Source organism: Neolamprologus multifasciatus, chromosome 12, assembly GCF_963576455.1.
Source record: "Neolamprologus multifasciatus chromosome 12, fNeoMul1.2, whole genome shotgun sequence".
Lineage (NCBI taxonomy): Eukaryota > Metazoa > Chordata > Actinopteri > Cichliformes > Cichlidae > Neolamprologus > Neolamprologus multifasciatus.
This window is the reverse complement of record NC_140450.1, coordinates 1,284,519-1,304,942: the sequence shown is the minus strand read 5'-3', so window position 1 is coordinate 1,304,942 and position 20,424 is coordinate 1,284,519. Positions and strand designations below refer to the sequence as shown.

At 41.0% G+C, this 20,424-nt stretch overlaps 2 protein-coding genes and 1 long non-coding RNA gene across 6 annotated transcripts in view; 1 reads left to right on the top strand and 2 right to left on the bottom strand.

Annotated features, from left to right (window-relative positions):
* Positions 1 to 18,829, top strand: part of LOC146506107 (protein mono-ADP-ribosyltransferase PARP14-like) — a 30,937-nt gene extending 12,108 nt beyond the window's left edge. For 2 of the 3 annotated variants that reach the window (XM_085179940.1, XM_085179942.1), the window contains exons 9-23: positions 246 to 422; positions 509 to 575; positions 2,559 to 2,795; positions 5,781 to 6,002; positions 6,362 to 6,467; positions 6,872 to 7,021; positions 7,119 to 7,181; positions 10,656 to 10,838; positions 11,193 to 11,396; positions 12,236 to 12,360; positions 14,807 to 15,042; positions 15,124 to 15,392; positions 15,667 to 15,812; positions 16,895 to 17,069; positions 18,357 to 18,829. In XM_085179940.1, the coding sequence (XP_085036066.1) occupies positions 246 to 422; positions 509 to 575; positions 2,559 to 2,795; positions 5,781 to 6,002; positions 6,362 to 6,467; positions 6,872 to 7,021; positions 7,119 to 7,181; positions 10,656 to 10,838; positions 11,193 to 11,396; positions 12,236 to 12,360; positions 14,807 to 15,042; positions 15,124 to 15,392; positions 15,667 to 15,812; positions 16,895 to 17,069; positions 18,357 to 18,640 (2,644 nt within the window). In that variant the 3' untranslated portion in view covers positions 18,641 to 18,829. The remainder of the gene's footprint in view (positions 1 to 245; positions 423 to 508; positions 576 to 2,558; positions 2,796 to 5,780; positions 6,003 to 6,361; positions 6,468 to 6,871; positions 7,022 to 7,118; positions 7,182 to 10,655; positions 10,839 to 11,192; positions 11,397 to 12,235; positions 12,361 to 14,806; positions 15,043 to 15,123; positions 15,393 to 15,666; positions 15,813 to 16,894; positions 17,070 to 18,356) is intronic. The other variant, XM_085179941.1, reaches the window with a different exon arrangement.
* LOC146506108 (uncharacterized) lies at positions 3,325 to 5,243 on the bottom strand. The gene is made up of 2 exons (XR_014877186.1): positions 3,811 to 5,243; positions 3,325 to 3,484 (listed from the first exon to the last, which is right to left on the bottom strand). It is a non-coding gene; the product is annotated as an uncharacterized LOC146506108 (long non-coding RNA).
* LOC146506106 (uncharacterized) overlaps positions 18,342 to 20,424 on the bottom strand; it is a 15,026-nt gene continuing 12,943 nt past the window's right edge. For both annotated transcript variants that reach the window (XM_085179981.1, XM_085179982.1), the window contains one exon: positions 18,342 to 20,424. This exon is cut by the window's right edge and continues 3,243 nt beyond it. The gene's annotated coding sequence lies outside the window, so the exon portion shown is untranslated.

Genomic DNA, 20,424 nt, shown 5'->3' with positions numbered 1-20,424 from the left:
TTTTTGCACATGTTCTTCCTTTTTCAGCTATTTATTAATAAGTGACTTTTATTTATATATATATATATATATATATATATATATATATATATATATATATATATATATATATATACACATATATATATATACACATATATATGTGTGTGTATGTAAGACATTCAACTTACATGCAGCATGTAAGTTGAATGTCAGCCATTTTATTAAAACAAAGTGAACTTAAACATTTTAAAATTGTTTCTCAGTGGATATCACCAAGGTCGAGGCAAACGAGGTCAGAGCCAGTCACATGGTGCCAGTTGGTCTGAAACAGGAGGACGAGGTGGAGGACGAGGAGGAAGAGGTGAATCTTGGGGAAATCATCAGGGTAACAGGGGAAGCCAAAGTCCCAAGCATCACACCAGCCATGGAGAGCACGGAGGGTAAGGTTCCTCATCTTCTTTTCTTTGGTTTTATAAAACTCTGCCGTAGTGTGATGTCATCAGTTCTGTTATCTGATTGGGTGTAGGTTGGAGCAGACCACGGCTGAGGGATTAAAGATCATTCTGTGCAAGGGAAACATTCAGGACCAGACTGTGAGTACCTGTGGTGCTGTTTGGATCACGACTGAGAGGATTCTGTAAACTGCTATTTAGTGCGAATTATAACATGAGAACAATTTTTAATGTGAGTGGAATGTGAGTGGTCAGATAGGGGTCAGGGGTCAACAGAGATCAACAAAGGACAAAACTATAAAGGTTTGTAGAAAACCTTTATAGTTTTGTCCTTTGTTGATCTCTGTTGACCCCTGACCCCTATCTGACCACTCACATTCCTTTGCTGATCACACGTCTTTTTATTAGTCTTTACTCCTCAAACTTTGCAGATGACTAGGATAAACACGGTGCCTTGAAAATGTATTCACAACTCTTCACAACTTTTCCACATTTTGTCACATTTCAGCCACAAACATAAATGTATATTATTTCTATTTTTGTGAGATTGGTCAATCAAAGTAGCACATAATTGTGAAGTGTTTCTACGTGGTGTTTTTACGAATAGAAATCTGAAAAGTGTGGTGTGCATTTATATTTACCTTAACTCTGATACCCCTAAATAAAATATTCAGTACTATCTTTACGAGTTACTGATACAACAGCAAAAAAAAGAGAGAGAGAGAATTATGACACTGAAAACACAGAATCAGCACATCTTACAGATCACTATTTACATTCACAGTTTGGTGTCAGCCCTCTGTGTGTCACAGTAACAGAGATCATGGTTTAGTTCCAGCCTAAATAACCCACGTGTGTTATTTATTTATTTCTTAATACTCCGTTGCATGTCTGTTTGGAAGTTTCTCCTAATATTTCCAATAATTTTCGGAACTTTTTTATTGAAAAGGTTGTCACCACCAGGGCTCTTATCACAGCTCCTGTCTCTGCCCCTTGCACTGCTGTTTTTACTCAGTTTGAACTTGTGACGCTCTCCACTTTAGAGGCTGTAGTTTTCCACATTAAGCCCACAGCTTCCCCTCGGGATCCTTTTCCTCCACAATTTTTTAAGGACATTTTTCCTGGTATAGGGCAGTATGCCCTTGAAATTATTAACAGCAGTCGGTCTTCTGGCGTGGTTCCTGCAAATTTCAAACATGCAGTGGTGCAGCCACTGCTTACGAAACCTGGCCTTGGTCACACAGTTTTAGCGAACTATAGGCCTATTTCCAAGCTGCCTTTACTTTCCGAAGTTTTAGAGAAAATTGTTTTTAGTCAGCTGAAAGATTTTCTAGATAATAATGGCATCTTTGAGGTTTTTCAGTCAGGTTTTAAAACCCTTCATAGCACAGAATCTGCATTATTAAGGGTTTTTAATGACAACCTTCTGGTATATGATTCTGGTAACCATGTTGTTCTTGTCTTACTGCTGCTTTTGACACTGTAGAACACAATATTCTAACTTCTCGATTACGTGATGTACAGTGGCTTGCAAAAGTATTCGGCCCCCTTGAACTTTCCCACATTTTGTCACATTACAGCCACAAACATGAATCAATTTTATTGGAAGTCCACGTGAAAGACCAACACAAAGTGGTGAACACGTGAGAAGTGGAACAAAAATCAGACATGATTCCAAAGGGGGCTGAATAATCACGCACACCCCACTTTTCAGTTATTTATTTGTAAAAAATGTTTGGAATCATGTCTGATTCTGGTTTTCTGGAGTTTGATGTCTTCTGAAGCATATTTTCAAAGTGGTTATATGCAATAAAATCCAAAAATAATTTCCTTGTTATCATTTAATGTGAATTATCAAAGGAAAAACTTTTATTGTGGGGCTGAATATTTGGCTCAGGGTTGTTTTTGCTGTTTTAACGTTGGCATTTTACAAAAATCTAATCCAGCCTGAGCAGACGCCTGCTCTGCTGTAAGCAGTTTGGTATCGTCTGCCACACTGTGCACACATTTAGTTCCTCGGCCGTTTTGTTTTAAAAATGAAAATCATAAAATGTTTTTGTATTTTTGCGTGAACCGTTGATTGTTCAAGCTTAAACTTTGTGCCATTTTACTTTTGTTCCACAGACTGACGTCATCGTCAACACCATCTCACAGGACATGAACCTGAGCCATGGAGCTGTGTCCAACGCCATCCTGTCAGCGGCTGGAGAGAGTCTGCAGGACGCCATCTACTCTGAAGCCAGAAGGGACACACTGTGGCACGGGGAAGTCGTCGTCACTGACGGCTACAACCTCACATGTCACAAAGTCTTTCATGCTGTTTGTCCATCCTGGGACAACGGAGGCGGCCAGGCAGAGGAGGTGAGGCTGTTTATATGTAAAATCACATATTGATAAATAGCTGAATAAGAGGAGAGCGTGTGCAAAAAGGGTGTAGCTGTTGCAGTAAACAGTGTGTTAGATGGATGAGTTGTACAGGGAGCCACAGGCAGGAATGATTTTCTGCGTCGTTCAGTGGTGCATTATGGGTAATCTCAGTCTCTCAGTGAACGAGCTCCTGTTACTGACCAGCATGTCATGGAGTGGGTGGGAGGTGTTATCCAACATTGTCTTTATCTTGGACAACATCTGCCTCTCCGACACCACCTTGAGGGAGTCCAGCTCCGTCCCCACAACATTACTGGCCTTACGGATCAGTTTATCGAGTCTGTTGGCATCTGCGACCCTCAGCTTGCTCCCCCAGCATGCAACAGCATAGAGGATCGCACTGGCCACAACAGACTCGTAGAAAATCCTGATCCTTTTCTGGCAGATGTTGAAGGACCTCAGTCGCCTCAAAAATAGAGACGACTCTGGCCCTTCCTGTAAAGTGCTGTGGTGTTTGCAGCCCAGTCCAGTTTATTGTCAATGTGAACTCTGAGGTATTTATAGTCCTCCACAATGTCAACACTGACCCCCTGGATTGAAACAGGGGTCAAGTGTTTCCTGGTCTTCCTGAAGTCCACGATCAGTTCCTTGGTCTTTGCCACGTTGAGCTGCAGATGATTCTGCTTGAGGGCGACCGTGGCTCAGGGGGTTTGGGAAGCGTATCTGTAACCGGAAGGTCGCCGGTTTGATCCCCGGGCTCTCTGTCCTGGTCGTTGTGTCCTTGGGCAAGACACTTCACCTACCGCCTACTGGTGTTGGTCAGAGGGGCCGATGGTGCGATATGGCAGCCTCGCTTCTGTCAGTCTGCCCCAGGGAAGCTGTGGCTACAACTGTAGCCTCCACCAGTGAGTGAATGCGCGAATGAATGAATAGTGGCATTGTAAAGCGCTTTGGGTGCTTTGAAAAGCGCTATATAAATGCAATCCATTATTATTATTATTATTACCACGTGACAAAGGAGTCGACTACAGCCCGGTGCTCTGTCCCATCATCCCTGCTGATGCATCCAACCACCAGTCATCAGGAAACCTCTGAAGATGGAGGTCTCTGTGCAGTGGCTGAAGTCTGTGGTGTAGAGGGTGAAGAGGAAGGAGGAGAGGACGGTCCCCCGTGGTGCCCCTGTGGTGCTGATTACCTTGTCAGACACACACTGTGGGAGACGCACATATTGTGGTCCAGATGGGTGTAGATACGATTAAGCAGGGAGATGATATTTAAAGGTGTTACGTTCCCCTAAAAGGGTCCAGGCGGTGAGGGGGAAGTAACAAAGAATGTCCGGGTCGGAAAAAGAAGACAGAGGCAAAAGTGTTAAATTAAAGAGTTTTATTAAAGTTTCTATTGATAACTCAACTAAAAGAGATGGACAAGCCGCTATCACCATTTAAAGAAACAAAACAAAGTCAAAAAGAGATTAGTAACCAAACACACTCTCCACTGAGCAGGAGCAAGCAATCACAACGCTGCATATAGTGATGTGTGTCGAAGCTTCGAAGCGTGTGTCGGGTAATCTCGGGGGAGTTTTTGTGAAGTGCGTATCGAGGCTTGCTTTGATTACGTGTGCAGTGACGTTCGAGGCCTCGCGGGCAGTCCGTACCACGTGACTGATTCAGGAAGTGGCTCGCTGGTTCGCTCCAGATTCAAAATAAAATGGGCAGCAAAACACAGCTGATTTCCCATCACGTTGTGTTGTGGATTTGGATTACGTACGTGCTACATAGTTACTTGAGCATTTCTTCTTCGATGGAACCAGGAAGGAAGAGATTTTTTTATCTCATCTCTCCTAATAAAGTATGCAAACGGTAATAAATGTCACGAATGATAAGCAGCATAATAATATAAATAAACAACTCTACAGATCCTATAATCTGATTTCTGTCTTTTAGTTTATTAAAAAGTGAAGCGCCACACACTAGTTTGTGTCATTATCCAGATGTACATAAGCATGATTACACAGTTACACAATCATGCCAAAACTCTGTCCTGATAGTTTCCACTTTCTCTTTTGTATCACACATACTGAGACAATATTCCAGATAAATAACCATGAAAACTATTTATTTATTCAGTTTAGAGGTTTACACATCACATCATTATAATCACAGAGCCTGTTTCACTTGATGAATCACCACAATGCTTCGAACCATGAGTCGACCAGTTGGATGGAAGCTTCAGTTCATCACGAGGCTTCATCGCACCATCACTAGCTGCAACCACCAACATGGCTCTCTGGCCTAGCGCTCACCTTCCCCTGGGCTTAAATACCTGTAATTGCTGATGTGAATCAGCTGTACAAAAGAAAAAGGTGGCACCTAAGGCAGGAGAGCTGGTAGGACACGCCCACACAAGGCCCTGCTCTTTAAACAAAGAAAAGTCAAAGGAACTCTGAACTGTGAGGCTCACTTACATGATTCAGAAGAAATGTTTCTTTTTAATTGAATATTAAAAAGATAAAGCCGGGAGCTTTTTGGACAAATAACAGATATCGAGACAGAAAATAATCAGACAGAAAACAGAGACGCTGAACGGCAGAAGACGGTGGTTGTCTATACGAAGGCCTCAGATCACCACGATCCTCTTCTGCTCCACATTCATCGTGTGTCTGATACCGTTTCTATGGTAATGCAGCATTAAGCTTGTTATGAAGCCATTTCCAAAGTTTGGCTTTAGTTAGCATTCTTCAGTTAAACACACTCAATTAGAGATATTTTAGAGAATATGCAGCACTTTGATTAGAGAGTTTTAGAAGCTTCAGCGGCACCTAGTGGCAACAAAAAGTAAATTCAGCCACAGCATGTGATGGAAACATGTTCTCCAAGATCTTGAAGTGATTAAAATTCTTAAAAAAAACAAACATATACACCGTACTGTTTATAACCCGTCACTGAAGTCCAGCCTCACTTTATGTCTCATCTCTGTCAGGAGTTAACGTCCATCATCAGATACTGTCTGGTGGAGGCTGAGAAACGTCAGATGGCATCGTTGTCCTTCCCAGCCATCGGGACAGGAAACCTGAGCTTCCCCAGAGCCCTGGTGTCCAAACTCCTGCTGAGGGAGATCCGCTCGTTCAGCAGCAGCAGAAATCCTCGCTGTCTGAGAGAGGTGGTCATCGTCGTTCACCCCAGTGACAGCCAAACCGTGGATGTGAGTTTGTGACTCTGATAGGAGATGAGAGTGTTTATCATGTTCTGACAGTGAGACGAGCAAACCCACCCTGTTAGTGCAGCACAGAGTAACACACAGTACACACTGTTTATCACATGAAACGGGTTTGAGAAGGATGAGAAGGTTTAATTAACTCAGCCTGCAAATACAGCAACAGGAAGCAATAAGAACTAGAAACAGACAAAACCAGAATATATCAAATAGTTACTTTTAGAATTTTGTTGTCTTAAAATCCAATTAAAACTGCTGTGAGGTTTAAAATGATGTAATGTGTGAACATAAGTCTAACTGAGCTGCAGTTATAGCAGTAACATCTAAGTTATATTGTTGTTGGTCAGTGTTTCACCCGAGAGTTCACCGGTCAGAGGAACGTCCAGCGTGAGCGGCATGATTTTAATGAGCTACCAGTTCAACAGCCTGTCAGCCAATCACAACACTCCTCAGGTAAGAAGTCCTTTAAACTTTACAGTGAGTGATTAGAGTTTAGTTAAGTCATAGAAACATGATGGCAGTCACAGTTTTATAAGAACAGCCCTGATACGACCATCAGTAACAACTCGTGTCTTTATGATGTAAATAGACGATGGGTCTATGCAACAAGTGTCACTTTTTAGCTTTACGTTAAAAACATTATGAGCCGGACTCAGATGGCCAGTGGTATGAGGCAGAAGAGGGAAAAATTATTTCTAACCGATATACCTCATCAATTCTATTCAGTTGAAAATTCTTATTTAACACATTTAAGACAAATCAGCTGAGATATTTAATTAGAGTGATCAGAAAAGGCCTCATTATTTACAGATAAGGTCTAAAATCATCCACTGAAAGTCTGCGTGTGCTTGTTTCAGACACTTTCGGCCCAGTCTTGTCCACCTCCCTCGGTGTGTACCAGATGCAGATGGGTCAGCTCGCCTTAGAGGTGTCGTCAGGTGACATCACCAAAGAGACCAGTGATGTCATTGTCAACTCGTCCAATCAGACCTTTAACCTTAAAGCAGGTGAGTGTTTCTGAGTACTGAAAACACAAAGACTGTATTCAACTGCAGAAAGTCAGTGTAACGTCTGACTTACTGCTCTCCTCTTATCTTTTCTCAGGAGTGTCGAAGGCGATCTTGGACGGCGCTGGAACAACAGTGGAGCGAGAGTGTGCGCAGTTCGGTGTGTACCTACAATTTCGTTGTACATGTACACTGATGATGAAGGGCTATTCTATTCTACTCTATTCTATTCTACATTTGACTCCCTTTTCAGCATCACCAGGCAGTTAAAACTGAAAATTTATTAATTTCAAAACCCTGAAGTCTGTTTCAGTTTACAGCACGTGAAGTAGTTATTTGTGAAATAGGTTCCCTGAAAACTGTCCAGAGCTCATAAACAGAATGCTAGTTATCAGATGATATACAGGAAATACATCATTCCCAACATACACTGTACATACAATGCCAACCTAAATCACTAAATAAATAACACAAATCCAACGGATCTAGAAAGTCGTACACGAAAATAGTTGTGTGAATTTAAGTATGAACTTTAAATATTGCGCCATGTTTAAAGTTCAAAGCTATATTTGCTACACAGGGTTCAGAATCAAACATATTTTAGTAGCAGTTTATTAAATCCCTGTTAAAGATGGTTGATGACAGTGGTTAACGTTTATAAAGTGTTTCGAAGCTCATTCCATATTAATGTATAATGTGTATGTGTTAGTCCCTGTCTTAACACAAACTTATCTTTCCTTCGTGTTGTGTGTGAGTCTGCTGTTCAGTCTTAATGCCATATTACACACAACACAGACATTATGAAAATGTTACAGTTAACGTCAGAAGTTTGTAGGATCAGAGCATCTTCTGTGGACTGTGTCATGGCTCGTATACCTGCTTTATGTAAAGTCTGTAATCTGTTGAGATGAGTAGGAGACGCTTTGTACCATATAAGATTACAATCATAAAAATAAGGTCAAACAAAGACTGGGACAAGTTAAGTAGAGCTTCACATGGAAAAAATGAACTAACATATTTAACGTCTTTATTCATTCTTCAAGATGCCTCTTAATAAGATATTTACCAATTTAAACCTTTAAAAAATGATTGAATTTTACTTTCAACTTTCAATAACTGGACCATTTATCAGGATACAGACATGTTCAATACTTTTCCAATTTCAGCAAACATTACAAAACTCTAGAGGAATAGACACAGAATCACTGAAATATGAAAGGAAAAGACGTCGTCCTAATATTGATCACTTTGAGATCACAAATGTAATAGTTTTACTAATGTTGATTTTATACCTTTTATTTATAAATGTACATATAACTTCCAAACGAGTGCTGTGTCTCTAATGGATTTTTAATCGCATCAAATTCTTTTGTTAAGATTCCTCTATGATCGGCATCTTTAATTTCTTTTTTCACAGATATCCAAGTTAAATAATTAACTTGTAAAAAATGACAGAGGAAGGAGGGTAGGATGAAGAGCAGTTAGTGAATAAGGAAGTGCAGACAATTAGTAAGGAAGTGATGCCAGCTATGAAGAGAATAAAGACTGGAAAGGTGATTGGTGCAGATACGTGTGCAGGTATGGAGAGGTGTAGGACAAAGAGACATTTTTATGAGACTGTTTGACATATGAGAGGACACCTGAAGAATGGAGAAGTTTACTGATATCATTAAGAAAATTATATGTGATGTTTGCAGACACTGCGCTCTGTAGTGAGAGTAGAGAGCAGGTAGAGGACCTCTAAAGGGAGCAGCTGAAAAAAGAGTATGGCCTTGTAAATGCAGTTTATATTGGCACTCGGGAGGAGTAATAGCCCTAGGAAGGTCGTCTCCTTTGGAGATAAACTGGTCAAAACTATTTGAAAGATTTTCATCATTTAATAAATTCTGGCACAATTTCTTGCTCAACTGTTTTTAGGTGTTAAATCCTCCAAATTCTTTGATCTTTGGGCTGAAGGAAGGACAATACTCGGCATATAAATGCTCAATCAACAATCTTTTATTCCATACAATTCAACACTTTATGAGCACAAACCATCCGGATGGGGAGACATGCATGCAGAGGGTCACAGCAAATCTCAAACTGGTGGAGGGTTACTCAAACTCTTATAGCCTCTAGTGGCCCCCACCTACTCGTAAAAGCCTAAACATTCACATTCTCTCTAACTCCCAGCGAGCCTGACTTATGGCCTTGGCTCCTTATTTCGTCTGCCTTCAACAACGGTGGGGGTGAAGTGCTCTCTGTCTCCTCCACTATCAGAAAAAGCAAAGTCCTGACTCTCTGAAAACAGGATTTCCTATAACTCAGCATAAACAATATGATTCATTCACACTGAATCAGCCGTCTAATGTGATACAAATCAGTCTAATAACTGTAATAGTTATCACCTTCTTCTAATCCAGGAGAATCCTGCAAACTAAAACTACATAATAATTTCACAATCTTTAATCAGGGGTCTAACATGGCGTTAGATAATATTATAATCCCACATAGGAAGCACAGTGGTTTGTATGTTTCTATTGACACTTAGTGTCACCTTATTTCTGTATTTTATATATAATTCTTTGTTTCCATCTCTGAAGTTTAATATAACGTTTATTAAGTATGTTCTTTTTTAAACTAAATTTTAATACCTGAGTCATTTTTTATTTATTTTTAAAATGATTTCAGGTATGGTGGAGTTTATGGACGGTGGTTAGCACTGTTGCCTCACAGCAAGAAGGTCCTGAGTTCAATTCCACCATCAGGTCTTTCTGTGTGGAGTTTGCATGTTCTCCCTGTGTTTGCGTGGGTTCCCTCCGGGTACTCCAGCTTCCTCCCACCGTCCAAATGCATGCAGTTGTGGGGTTAATTGATTAATCTAAATTGCCCATAGGTGTGAATGGTTGTCTGTCCCTGTGTGTTGGCCCTGCGACAGACTGGCGACCTGTCCAGGGTGGACCTGCCTCTCGCCCTATGACAGCTGGGATAGGCTCCAGCACCTTCCGCGACCCTGAAAAGTATAAGCGGTAGAGGATGGATGAAGTTTATGGAGTGAGTTATTTAATCAATTAAAGCATTAAATTTTGCATCTGGTTCTTTGCAACTAAATACTGAAACTCATGATCGATATATGTTCTTTCAATTTTCAGCCTTATTTTCACCCTTATATACAGAGATTTATCTACAGTCTCTGAAGCTTTTGGTGATATTATGTACTGTAGATGATAAGACACTTAAACGCTTTGCAATTTTGCATTTACTGAAATGTTTCCACAGTTTGTACAGCTACTCACATAGAAACATGTGCAAGTAGCCTGCAGGAGGTCATTTTGCAGGATTTTGACAGTGCTCCTCTTCCTCACACAAAGGCACATATACCAGTCCTGTTGCTGGGTTGATGCACTTCTACAGCCCTGTCCAGCTGTGTTTGGCCCATCTCTTAGACTAACAATCAATATCTTTACTGTAAAGTCACTACCTTGCTGTTTCTACCTTTTACCAAATTTCAGGTTCCAGTGTGAAAAATAAAATTTCATAATTATGGATCAGATTGGAATACTTTTTAAAATATTTCAAACGTGTAAAGCTTTGGACTGGAAAATACCAATTCTGCCACACTGTGTTATAAGCCTCATGTCCTTCCTCTCTGCAGTGAGCTCCATGGCTCAGCCTCATGCAATGATCCTGACATCAGCCGGGCAGCTGCCCAGCAGGAACATCGTCCACGTCGTCGGGCAGAACGACCCTGCAAACATTAAAGACATGGTTTACTCAGTGCTGAAGTTCTGCGAGGAGAACAAGTTCAGCTCTGTGGCCTTCCCTGCCCTGGGAACAGGTCTGTACATATTATTTATGGTATTCACTGATTTGCTGTGCAGCAGTGTGCAGAGGTCATTACTGCATGAGGAACTGTGGCAAAGGTCTGATCAGAGTTTGTGTCAAACCAAATGAATATTAAGCTGAAACACACCAACTAGCCAGATCCCTTCTACAGAGTCCATGAGATGTTAGATTACACCAGAACCATCAGTTTGTTGGTTTTGTCCAACTCTTTCATCTTCAAGCTGTAATGAATGTTGCAGCCAGATGTGAGATTGTTGCGGTTGAGTTTCACAAAGTGTACTCTTCATCCTCTTTCCATCCTTTCATCATCACCATCATCATCACTTGGTCTTTGTCTGCCTGTTAGGTCAGGGAAGGGCCAGCCCTTCAGCGGTGGCTGACGCCATGGTGGATGCAGTGGTGGAGTTTGTGAGGAAGAAACAGCCGAGGTTTGTTCAGAGTGTGAAGATCCTGATCTTCCAGACGGCCATGCTGAACCACTTCCACATGAGCATGAAGAAGAGACAGGGAGAGACGGTGGAGGAGAAGAGTGTCTTTGGCAAATTCAAAGGTATGTCGCTGTTGTTTGGTAGGGAAACCCAACTGTAGATGGGGAATTATTTACTTATCCATTTCATTTTGATCATGGTGGCTTAAAAAATACCAGTAAATTTCTCCTAAAAGACTGTTTTGCTCTTTTATTGACCAAAATCAAAAAAGTATTTAAGTAAATAATTTAACTATCTGTACATCTCTGTGGTTCGATACTGAAGATGTAAGTCTCTACATATCTGTGATGTGTTTTTAAATTAAGTTTTACATTTCCCTCCTGGTCATTGTGGTGAAGGTAATGATGCATTTGATAGGGAGTGTTCTTTCAAAATATTTCTTTAAAACAAACTAATAATTTTAATGAAACTGTAAAATGTCTCAGTATCTGTTTTCTATGTTTTTTGGAATTGGGGCTTTACACACTTCCATAAACACATAAGATGAACTATAGCCAGAAGGAATGGGTGAAAGATACAGTAAATGCTAAAATATAAAAATGAGCATTCGGTCAGTCAGAAGGTTGCATTCACTAATCATGGGCATGAAGACACTGCAGGACCTTGAGCACCACTTATTAAAATATTGAAATGAGTGTACGTAAATATTTGGGCCTGTGTGTATACTTATGACCACGAGTGGATTAGAGAAAATGAAAAACAAATTCATATTACACCCAGTTTTTGTCATTAAATGTGTTTGCTCTACAATCACTTCACACTGTGAAAAAAACAGTTAAAAGAAATCATTAAAAGGCCAGAATGACCTGACATTCATGCTCACAATGAGTGTTTGGAAACTTCTGATCATAACCTAAAATGTTGTCAGATGGATTCACGTTGGATATTATTATTTTTCCAGCATCATTCCGCCAGTTCATGTCAGGTCTGGTATCCGGGTCGGATCAGTCCAGCTCTGTTGACTTAGTTCTGGAGAAGGAAGAGTTTGAGCCCACAGTGTTTCAGCTGTGTGCCGACGACAATAAGGTACGCATTTATTCGTTTATTTTTTACTCCAACAATATTACATTTTTTGCACAAACATTGATGGATGGAAAACGATCAAACATATCCTGCCTATTGTAGCAAGGCAATCTGGATCGACCAACGTGCCCAAAGTCAAACTGCAAATCTTTGTGCTAATCAGAGAACAAAACAAAAAAGCCTGTGTGGTCTAAAACAGAAGACGGCTCCCCTCAGCTGTAGCTCCCACAAGCTTTGGGTGAAAAAATAAACCTAAGAAAATGTTAAATGTTTCAGGCATAACCTTTTTCAGGTTTCAGGCCTGTGCGGCTCTTTTTCTCCCAGTATTCGGTATTCGAGGGGTTAAAATGGCTGATTTGATGTTGAAGGTTGCCGACCTCTTGTCTAAAACAAAAATCTTTTTACAAAAACTTAGAGTCCCTAGACTTTCGCAAAGGTTGTTTTTGAAAAACAGTGACTTTTACAGAAAGGTAAACAGTTGACATGCCAAATGAACTGTGTCCCCCACAACAATTTTAATGAGGAATTCTGCCCTTTACTTCACCAACAAGACATAATTTTTGTTCTTCCTGTCTCTCCTGTGCTTAATGCATCTTGCTGCAGCCTATGTGTAAATCTTCACATGTCTGCACTGCCACCAGTTAATAATATAAAGCTCAGGCTACAGCAACACAGACAAACACAAATCCCTATTCTGATGTGGACACACAATATGATCTTTGCGTTAGCATACTGTCTGTGCAGAGGCCTGCAAAGAGCCAAAGTTACTGTGTTAGCAGTGTAATGTACTTTCTGTCCTGAACACAGTTTGCACTTTGCCACCACGATCTTGCTCTTTTGTGCAATAAAACAAAAACTAATGTCCATATCTCCATTCTTCAAAATCTGTATCGATGTACCGTTCCATCTTTTTCCTCCTCCCACACAAACTAAAATCAGCTGATAGTGGAGAAAAAAACATGTTCAACATTCAAACATTTTCTATCCAACTCATGTGCAGATAATTGTTGTATTGTAATTGTAACTTCATGTTGCAGTTAGCACTTTCATCGGTGTGCATTGGAGGAAAATGGTGGAGTGATAAATTTAGCTACTGAAAAATGCAATACTATTGCAGTTAGTTTGTAACACATTACATTTCATTCACATCAGTGACCTTGCCCTCCATGATTGGTGAGTAGCTCCCTTTGTCCCAAGACTCTGCTTCCTATACAGTAGATGTGTCAGTGGGATTAAGAAGAGCCTCGAAGCATTCCTTCCCCCACCCAACTAGATCCTCAGTTGAAGTGAACAGTGTCCCACCCCCACTACATACCGTGTGGTTAGACAACCACTGTCCCCTCCTGTGTTGCATACTCAGAACCAAAAGTATTTTCCCCTGGTCTTACCAAACTCCTCCCACGCCCAATGTTTTCAGTCACATTCTACTTGGCCTGCAATACCTGCCTCTCAAGTCCCACAGGCTAACCAGGTCTCATAGGACTCCTTCAGCTTGATGGTTCCTTTCACCTCCAGTGTCCTCCATCTGGTTAAGGGATTACAACCATGACAGACACCAATCACCTTGCAGCCACAGCTCCTTACAGCAGCCTCAGCGATGGAGATGTGGAACATGGTCCATTTGGACTCAATGTTCCAGCATCCCTGAGAATGTTGTCAAAGTTCTGCTGGAGGTGAGAGTTGTAGATCTCGTGGATCAGGGCCTCTACAAGGCACTCCCAGCACACCTTGCACCTTCACTATAGGTTTGGGTGCACGAGGCCTGTCCAGCATCCTCCCCTGCCACCTGATCTAACTCACCAAAAGTAGTGATCAGCTGAAAGCTCAATTCCTCTCTTCACCCAAGTGTCCAGAATATATGGCTGCAGATCTGATGATTACAAAATCAATCATAGACCTGCAACCTATGGTATCCTGATTTCTGCACTTTGTGCTCATTTAATCTGCGATCTGTGGTATCTTATGGTATGCTATGGTATCCTGTGCTCTAGACATTCTTATATTCGAACGTGATGTCCATTATGGACAAACTGTGATTCAGTTTAATTCAGATAGAGCACCCTCAAGATCCCCGCTCAGTGACTCCAAGAGGACCAGTTACTCTGAACTGTCATTTGGCATATAAGTGCAAACGACAGGACCCATTCCTCGACCCGAAAGTGCAGAGAACAAACCCTTTCAAAAAGCCCCAACGTACAGGCAGCTAACCAGTGGGATGCAGGTAGACTCACCCCTGCCCGTGGCCTCTCACCGAGGGCATCTCCAGACTGGAACGACATTGCTCACAGACAAATCTGGCTGCTGTCAGAGAGCCTGTGTAGAATTACTGGACAGACTGATGCACATTAAATGGTTCCAGAACACTGAATAAATCTTGTGTATTTCTGTGAGTTTAGGAAAATGTCGATACCTGTAACTAAAATGTACCACGATTTCTCCAACCCTGCAGGCTTTGAGTGAGGCCAAGAAAAGGATTAATGACCTGATTGTTGCCGAGCAGGCACAGAAAACCATCTCTGACCCGTTCATTAGTCAGATGTCACAGGCTGACATGGAGGAGCTGAAGGCTCTGCAGAGGAAACTGACGGTCAGCATCCGTCTGGACAAAGGAGCAGAGGACCAGGACCCCGAGATCCACCTGGAGGGTCTGACCAGAGACGTGTTCACTGCTGAGTCTGCACTTAGGTCAGCAAACAGAGACGTAAATGTATTTCAAGAATGTTCAGTGCAAGCTGCTAACTGCTTTTTCTATTTGATGACCATCAGGGACATCATCCGAAAGGTGGAGAGGGCAGAGAACTCAAAGACACAGGCTTTGTTAGTGAGTAGTCTGGTAGAGTGGCAGTATCCAAACCGCAGTGGCTCAATGGTGCCGTTTGACATTTACACCAACCTCAAACTGGAGGAGGCTCTAGAGAAAAAACAAAAGGTGAAGATCAAGATCAACAATGAAATGTACACCGCTGATCCAGGACATAGAAAAGCAGTTTCAGCAAAGAGGCCTCCTATGGAGCTCTTTCGGAAAGACATGAAGGGTGAGTCATCTAGGCACTTTGTCTTTTATGGAGGTTTTACCTCAGAAAAATGCAACAGGTTAAATGAACACTAAGCGGTGAGTTCTGACTTCTTCCCTTAAAATGTTAAAATACAAAACATTATAATAAAAATATAAAAAATAAGCTGAAAAACTGAAGAGGTGATCACAGTCCTTAGCCACCACATTTTACATCTTCCACTGAAACTCTAATCACAGCATGTTGTACATATGCACTGTTAGTTTGAACTGAGCTCTTCCAATGATTTTTACAGATGACACTGCTCTGCCTCTGCCTTCTTGTTGGGAGGACATGAAAGGAGACCTCGTGAAGTTGTTTGCTCTGACTCAAGGATCTCAGGAATACAACGACGTGGAGCAGGAACTGACAAAGACCGGACTGAACCTAAACATCATCAGTGTATGTTCAGTCACAAATACACGGAGCAGACTGTAGGACAGTGACGGTTAAATCTGGGCCAGTAAAATTAAAGTCTCAGCTTTCATTTTGTTTTTCATACGCTGTAAAAAAAAAAGATGTAGATACCTGCTAATTTATGTCTGTGTAGGTTTTCATTCATCTGTTCTAACAGGCTCCAGTCAAAGCTCTTCAATTCAGTGTTAGAACATTTAACAGAACTGCAGCCATATTATCTGTCAGATAAGAGGACAAGGCTCCAAAAAGCTCCAACTGCACACACATGGTAGACACACAAACTTCTTTAACTTCAGTTAGCTCTGAGGTTCCCAAAGTGGGGGGGGCGTGCCCCCTAGTGGGGCGGGGCAGTATGAATTAAAAAAAGAAAAAGAAACACAAACGCAAAGCAGGAGATGAAGCATCACCAAATATGTTTCCAAAAAAACTTCCTTCCAAGTCAAAGACTAGAAAATATGGTGAAGCATATCTTCCCTTTGGTTTCACCTGCACAAGTGCCGAGGTAGGTCTCTGCGACAGAATAGTTTTTCCCTGCAATGGGAGCACACTGTTCAAATCACGGACAAACAGGATCCCACACTCTTGATTTTTAGAAGATTTTCTTGTAAAACAAAGGGGGGCCTAGCAAAAAAGGTTTGGGACCACTGAGTTAGCTGATGTGAAGCCTCGCAAACTTTAGACCTAATATAATTTAAACAAGTTAGTTATATAAAGTTCCTCCTCATCCCCAAAGTTGTTATGAAGGGCGTGATTATCTATAGAGACCAAAACATGTGTATTTATGCTGTAAAGTTTGGATATTTTGAAATGGGTCTATGGGGACTGACACACCGCTGGAGCCAGCCTCAGCAGACCTCTTTCATATGGATGAAATCTTTCAAAGTTCATTGATGTACAAAGACAGCCAGGTGGAGGTTTCTGCTAGTAAAAAGGAGTAAGGAAGAAACGTTTTCATGACTTGAGCAAAAAAGATAAATATCTATATACACACATCATTAGACAAAATAACCGGAGGTAAGAAGGTAAGAACTATGAGAAGTAATAATGTGTTTGGATTGTGTTGGCAGATTGAACGGGTCCAAAATCCAACACTGTGGCAGAACTACCAGATCCTGAAGAAGCAAATGGAGGCAAAGAATAAACATAAAAACAACGAAAAGCTTCTTTTTCATGGCACCAAGGCTAAATCTGTGGATCTCATCAACAACAAAGGCTTCAACCGCAGCTACGCAGGAACGAACGGTACCTGAACACTCACACACGGCACATTGATTGCTCACAGAATATTAATATCAGTTAGTAGGCACCAAAACATCCTTTCCAAATATGTAATAAATAACATTTGCAAACAGAAACAGTAATACAAAAATGTAAACATTTCATTCATCCAGTTTGCTCATGTGTGAAATGACGGAATATTGATACGACTGACATCACGATCCGGAGATTTAAAAATATCAAAAGTCCAAATATTCAGTATTTGCTAAATTACATGTTATTATTGTTAATTTAAAATGATGCAAGTCTTTCGTATGGTGTTGTATTGGTAGGTGGTTGCTAGATAACATGAAGATGTCATATCTATGACTAATAGAATAATATTGACTGCTGGGAGATTGTGGACAAACAGAGGTGTTGCAGTAAAATATAAGGACGCCTTAAAAGTCTAAAGCTGTAAAAAGTAAAAATAAAATGAAAGTAAAAATAAAATACCAGCAATAGAAAAAAAGCACATGAAACAACGGCAGTTAAATAAAACACAAATGCATTTAAATAGAACAAAGTGAAAGTAGAAAAAAATGAACTGAAAAAAAAAGATTCTGGGGTGACAATAATGTGACGGACCAGCTGCAGAAGTGACAGAACCCAAAACATGTGTGAATCATACAGAGACACACAGAGGTGAAGGGTTCTTCAGTGATACAGGAAATGTGTGTTTTAACCGCGTGAATCATAACGCAGCAGATACATGTCTGCACTTATCACGTACACAACTCTTCCATCACATACAAAAACCCACTCACGTTGTATTTCCTTGTGTTTTCTTCCACTGCTGTTCGTTTTTTCTGTTTGCTGGTGTTTTGTAAGTTACTGGTCGAGTCAGTTTCAGACATTTTCTACTGTTGTGTGTTTTGTTGTCTGGCTCATCCCTGCAGACCAGGCAGATGTTCCTCAGCAGTTATTACACTGATTTCCATGTTTTATTTAGTTTATTTCCAGGCTGTAGTTTATTAAACAATGGCCGAAGCTTTCACTGGTTATTAGAGAAATAAAACATCCCATGTTTGATGACTTTAAATCGTTCGTCAGATCTATCTACATGTTCATTAGAAAAACAGGCACAAAACTTTTTTACCAACATTTAGGGCTGATGTTCCCGTCTGCACCTGAGCTACCAGAAACAAGCCGCAGCTCCACCTACAAACTCCACCTCTAATGACATACATGATACATATCTGACAGAGACCACAGCTGTGGAGCAGCACTCGGTTACTTTGACTAAATCTTTTTATCTATTCACTCTGTCAGTAGGTGCAGCAATCGGAAAAGGTTCTTACTTTGCTGTGAACCCAAACTATTCAGCACAAGGCTACGCCAGCCCTGACACCAAAGGACACAAGCGCATGTACCAGGCCAAGGTTCTTGTTGGAGACTGCATCCAAGGACAACAAGGCATGATCACCCCTCCAGCCAAATCTGGGAGCGCTTCAGACCTCTATGACAGCGTCACAGATAACATGTCGAATCCAAGCATGTTTGTGGTCTTCAATGATATCCAGGCCTACCCAGAATACCTTATAACATTTACATGAGCTGCCACCACTGTGCAACATTTCTGAGAAAAAAATAATAATCTTTCCTCTTATGTTTGTTCTGACTGTTGATTCTATAAAATTACAAATTATATAAAACATCGTTTGTCTGTTTTTGCTGTTGTCACATTATATTTTAAATATAATGAAGCACATTTTAAAGGAATATTAAACTAACACTGAAATAAATTCCAGTGATTCTCTTGTCTGTTATTTCTTTAATGTGCACAAAAATCAAAGAACAACAAAAGTCAAATCCAGTTAAAATTGTCTCCTGCTGCCATCCCCATTCCCTGCAGGTCACTGGGGTGTGGCTATAATTAGTCGCTTATCTACAGGGTGGGCCATTTATATGGATACACAGCTGACTCCCGTTGGCTGCTTGTCAGGGCCTGGTGGCTCGGTTGGGCCCCTTCGGGGGGTGGGGTGCCCTCGGCCTCTGGGCATGGGGCTTGGTCTACTCTCAGGGCTCACGGGCACGTCACTGCAACCCCCTCTGGCTTCTGCTCCGCGTCTGCTGAGTGAACCCTCATTCTGGGCTCTCCTCAGCTCTTTCCGGGAGAGTGGCACGAGGACCACATACTTGGTAACGATGGGCAATGAGTTATGAGGAAGTGTGAACTGGTGCTGCTTTTTGGGGAAGGCCTCGAAGGGGACTGGCGACGGCTCTCTGGCCGGGCAGATCCCCGTGTACTAACGAGAAGTGAATGAAGAGGAGAAGAGAGGGAAAATGGGGGGGAGGGGGGGCATGAAAATGAGAACAGCAGGTATTGGTGAAGGGGCGCTTTTATAGCCTGAGGCCAGAGGGGGCGTGAAGGAGGAGTGGTCCCGCTCCTGAAATTCAGATGATATCTCCACTAAATAAATAAATAAAATAATGGGACCACTGACAAAAGGAGAAATTGACAAACACTAGCTTGGAAAGACACACTCAGAGGACATATGATGAAGGAGATGTTGCTGAAGCCATCATTCAAGCAGGAACACAACTGAAAAGTTACCTTGAAAGTAGGGTTCATTTGACCTTACGAGCTCTCAGACAAATATTACGGACTCATTACATTGAGAAAGATCTCACTGAGTTGTATCACTGCCTTACATGCTGTACAGGAGCCAAAAGATAGTCCAACAACTTGATCTTGAGCGAGAAGAGTCTAGTTTCAAGTAGAGTCCAAAGCTAATCCAAAATTAGTTTTGTCATGAGACCTGGGGTAGAAAGAGAAAGTCTCCTCCTGGCTGCCTGTACATGAAAGCTAAGAGAGGTTAAAAGGTCTTATTATCAGCTAATAATAAAGCATTTTTATTCTTAATCAAAGATAAATTGAAATATAACGTCCTATCTCACATATTACATATTCTTTCTCAAGAAAAACCCCACTTCATATAAACAAGCAAAGTGTCTCTGAAGTTTTTTGTATTCTTTAATGAATTGTTGTCTGCAAATATTCTAGGAAAACAGTAACAATGAAAACAGAATGAAGATTTCCAGAGACTGAAAAGTGGCAGAATAGTCTGACACACTTGAAGTACTAATGTTTGGTAAAGTGAGTAGATTTGCAAAAGCTATTACAGAGCAATGATGTACTGTATAATAATGATAATAATAATAAATATTTCACTGCAAGCAAAACTTCTATTAAAGTAGGAGAGGGAAGCAAACCATAAAAACATGTACAATATAAAAAGTAAGCAAAGTTTAAAAAATACAAGCATTGATTATATCAAGGTATTACATCAAATATTTTATAAGACACATTTTTTGATGACGGTGTTTGAACATTAAT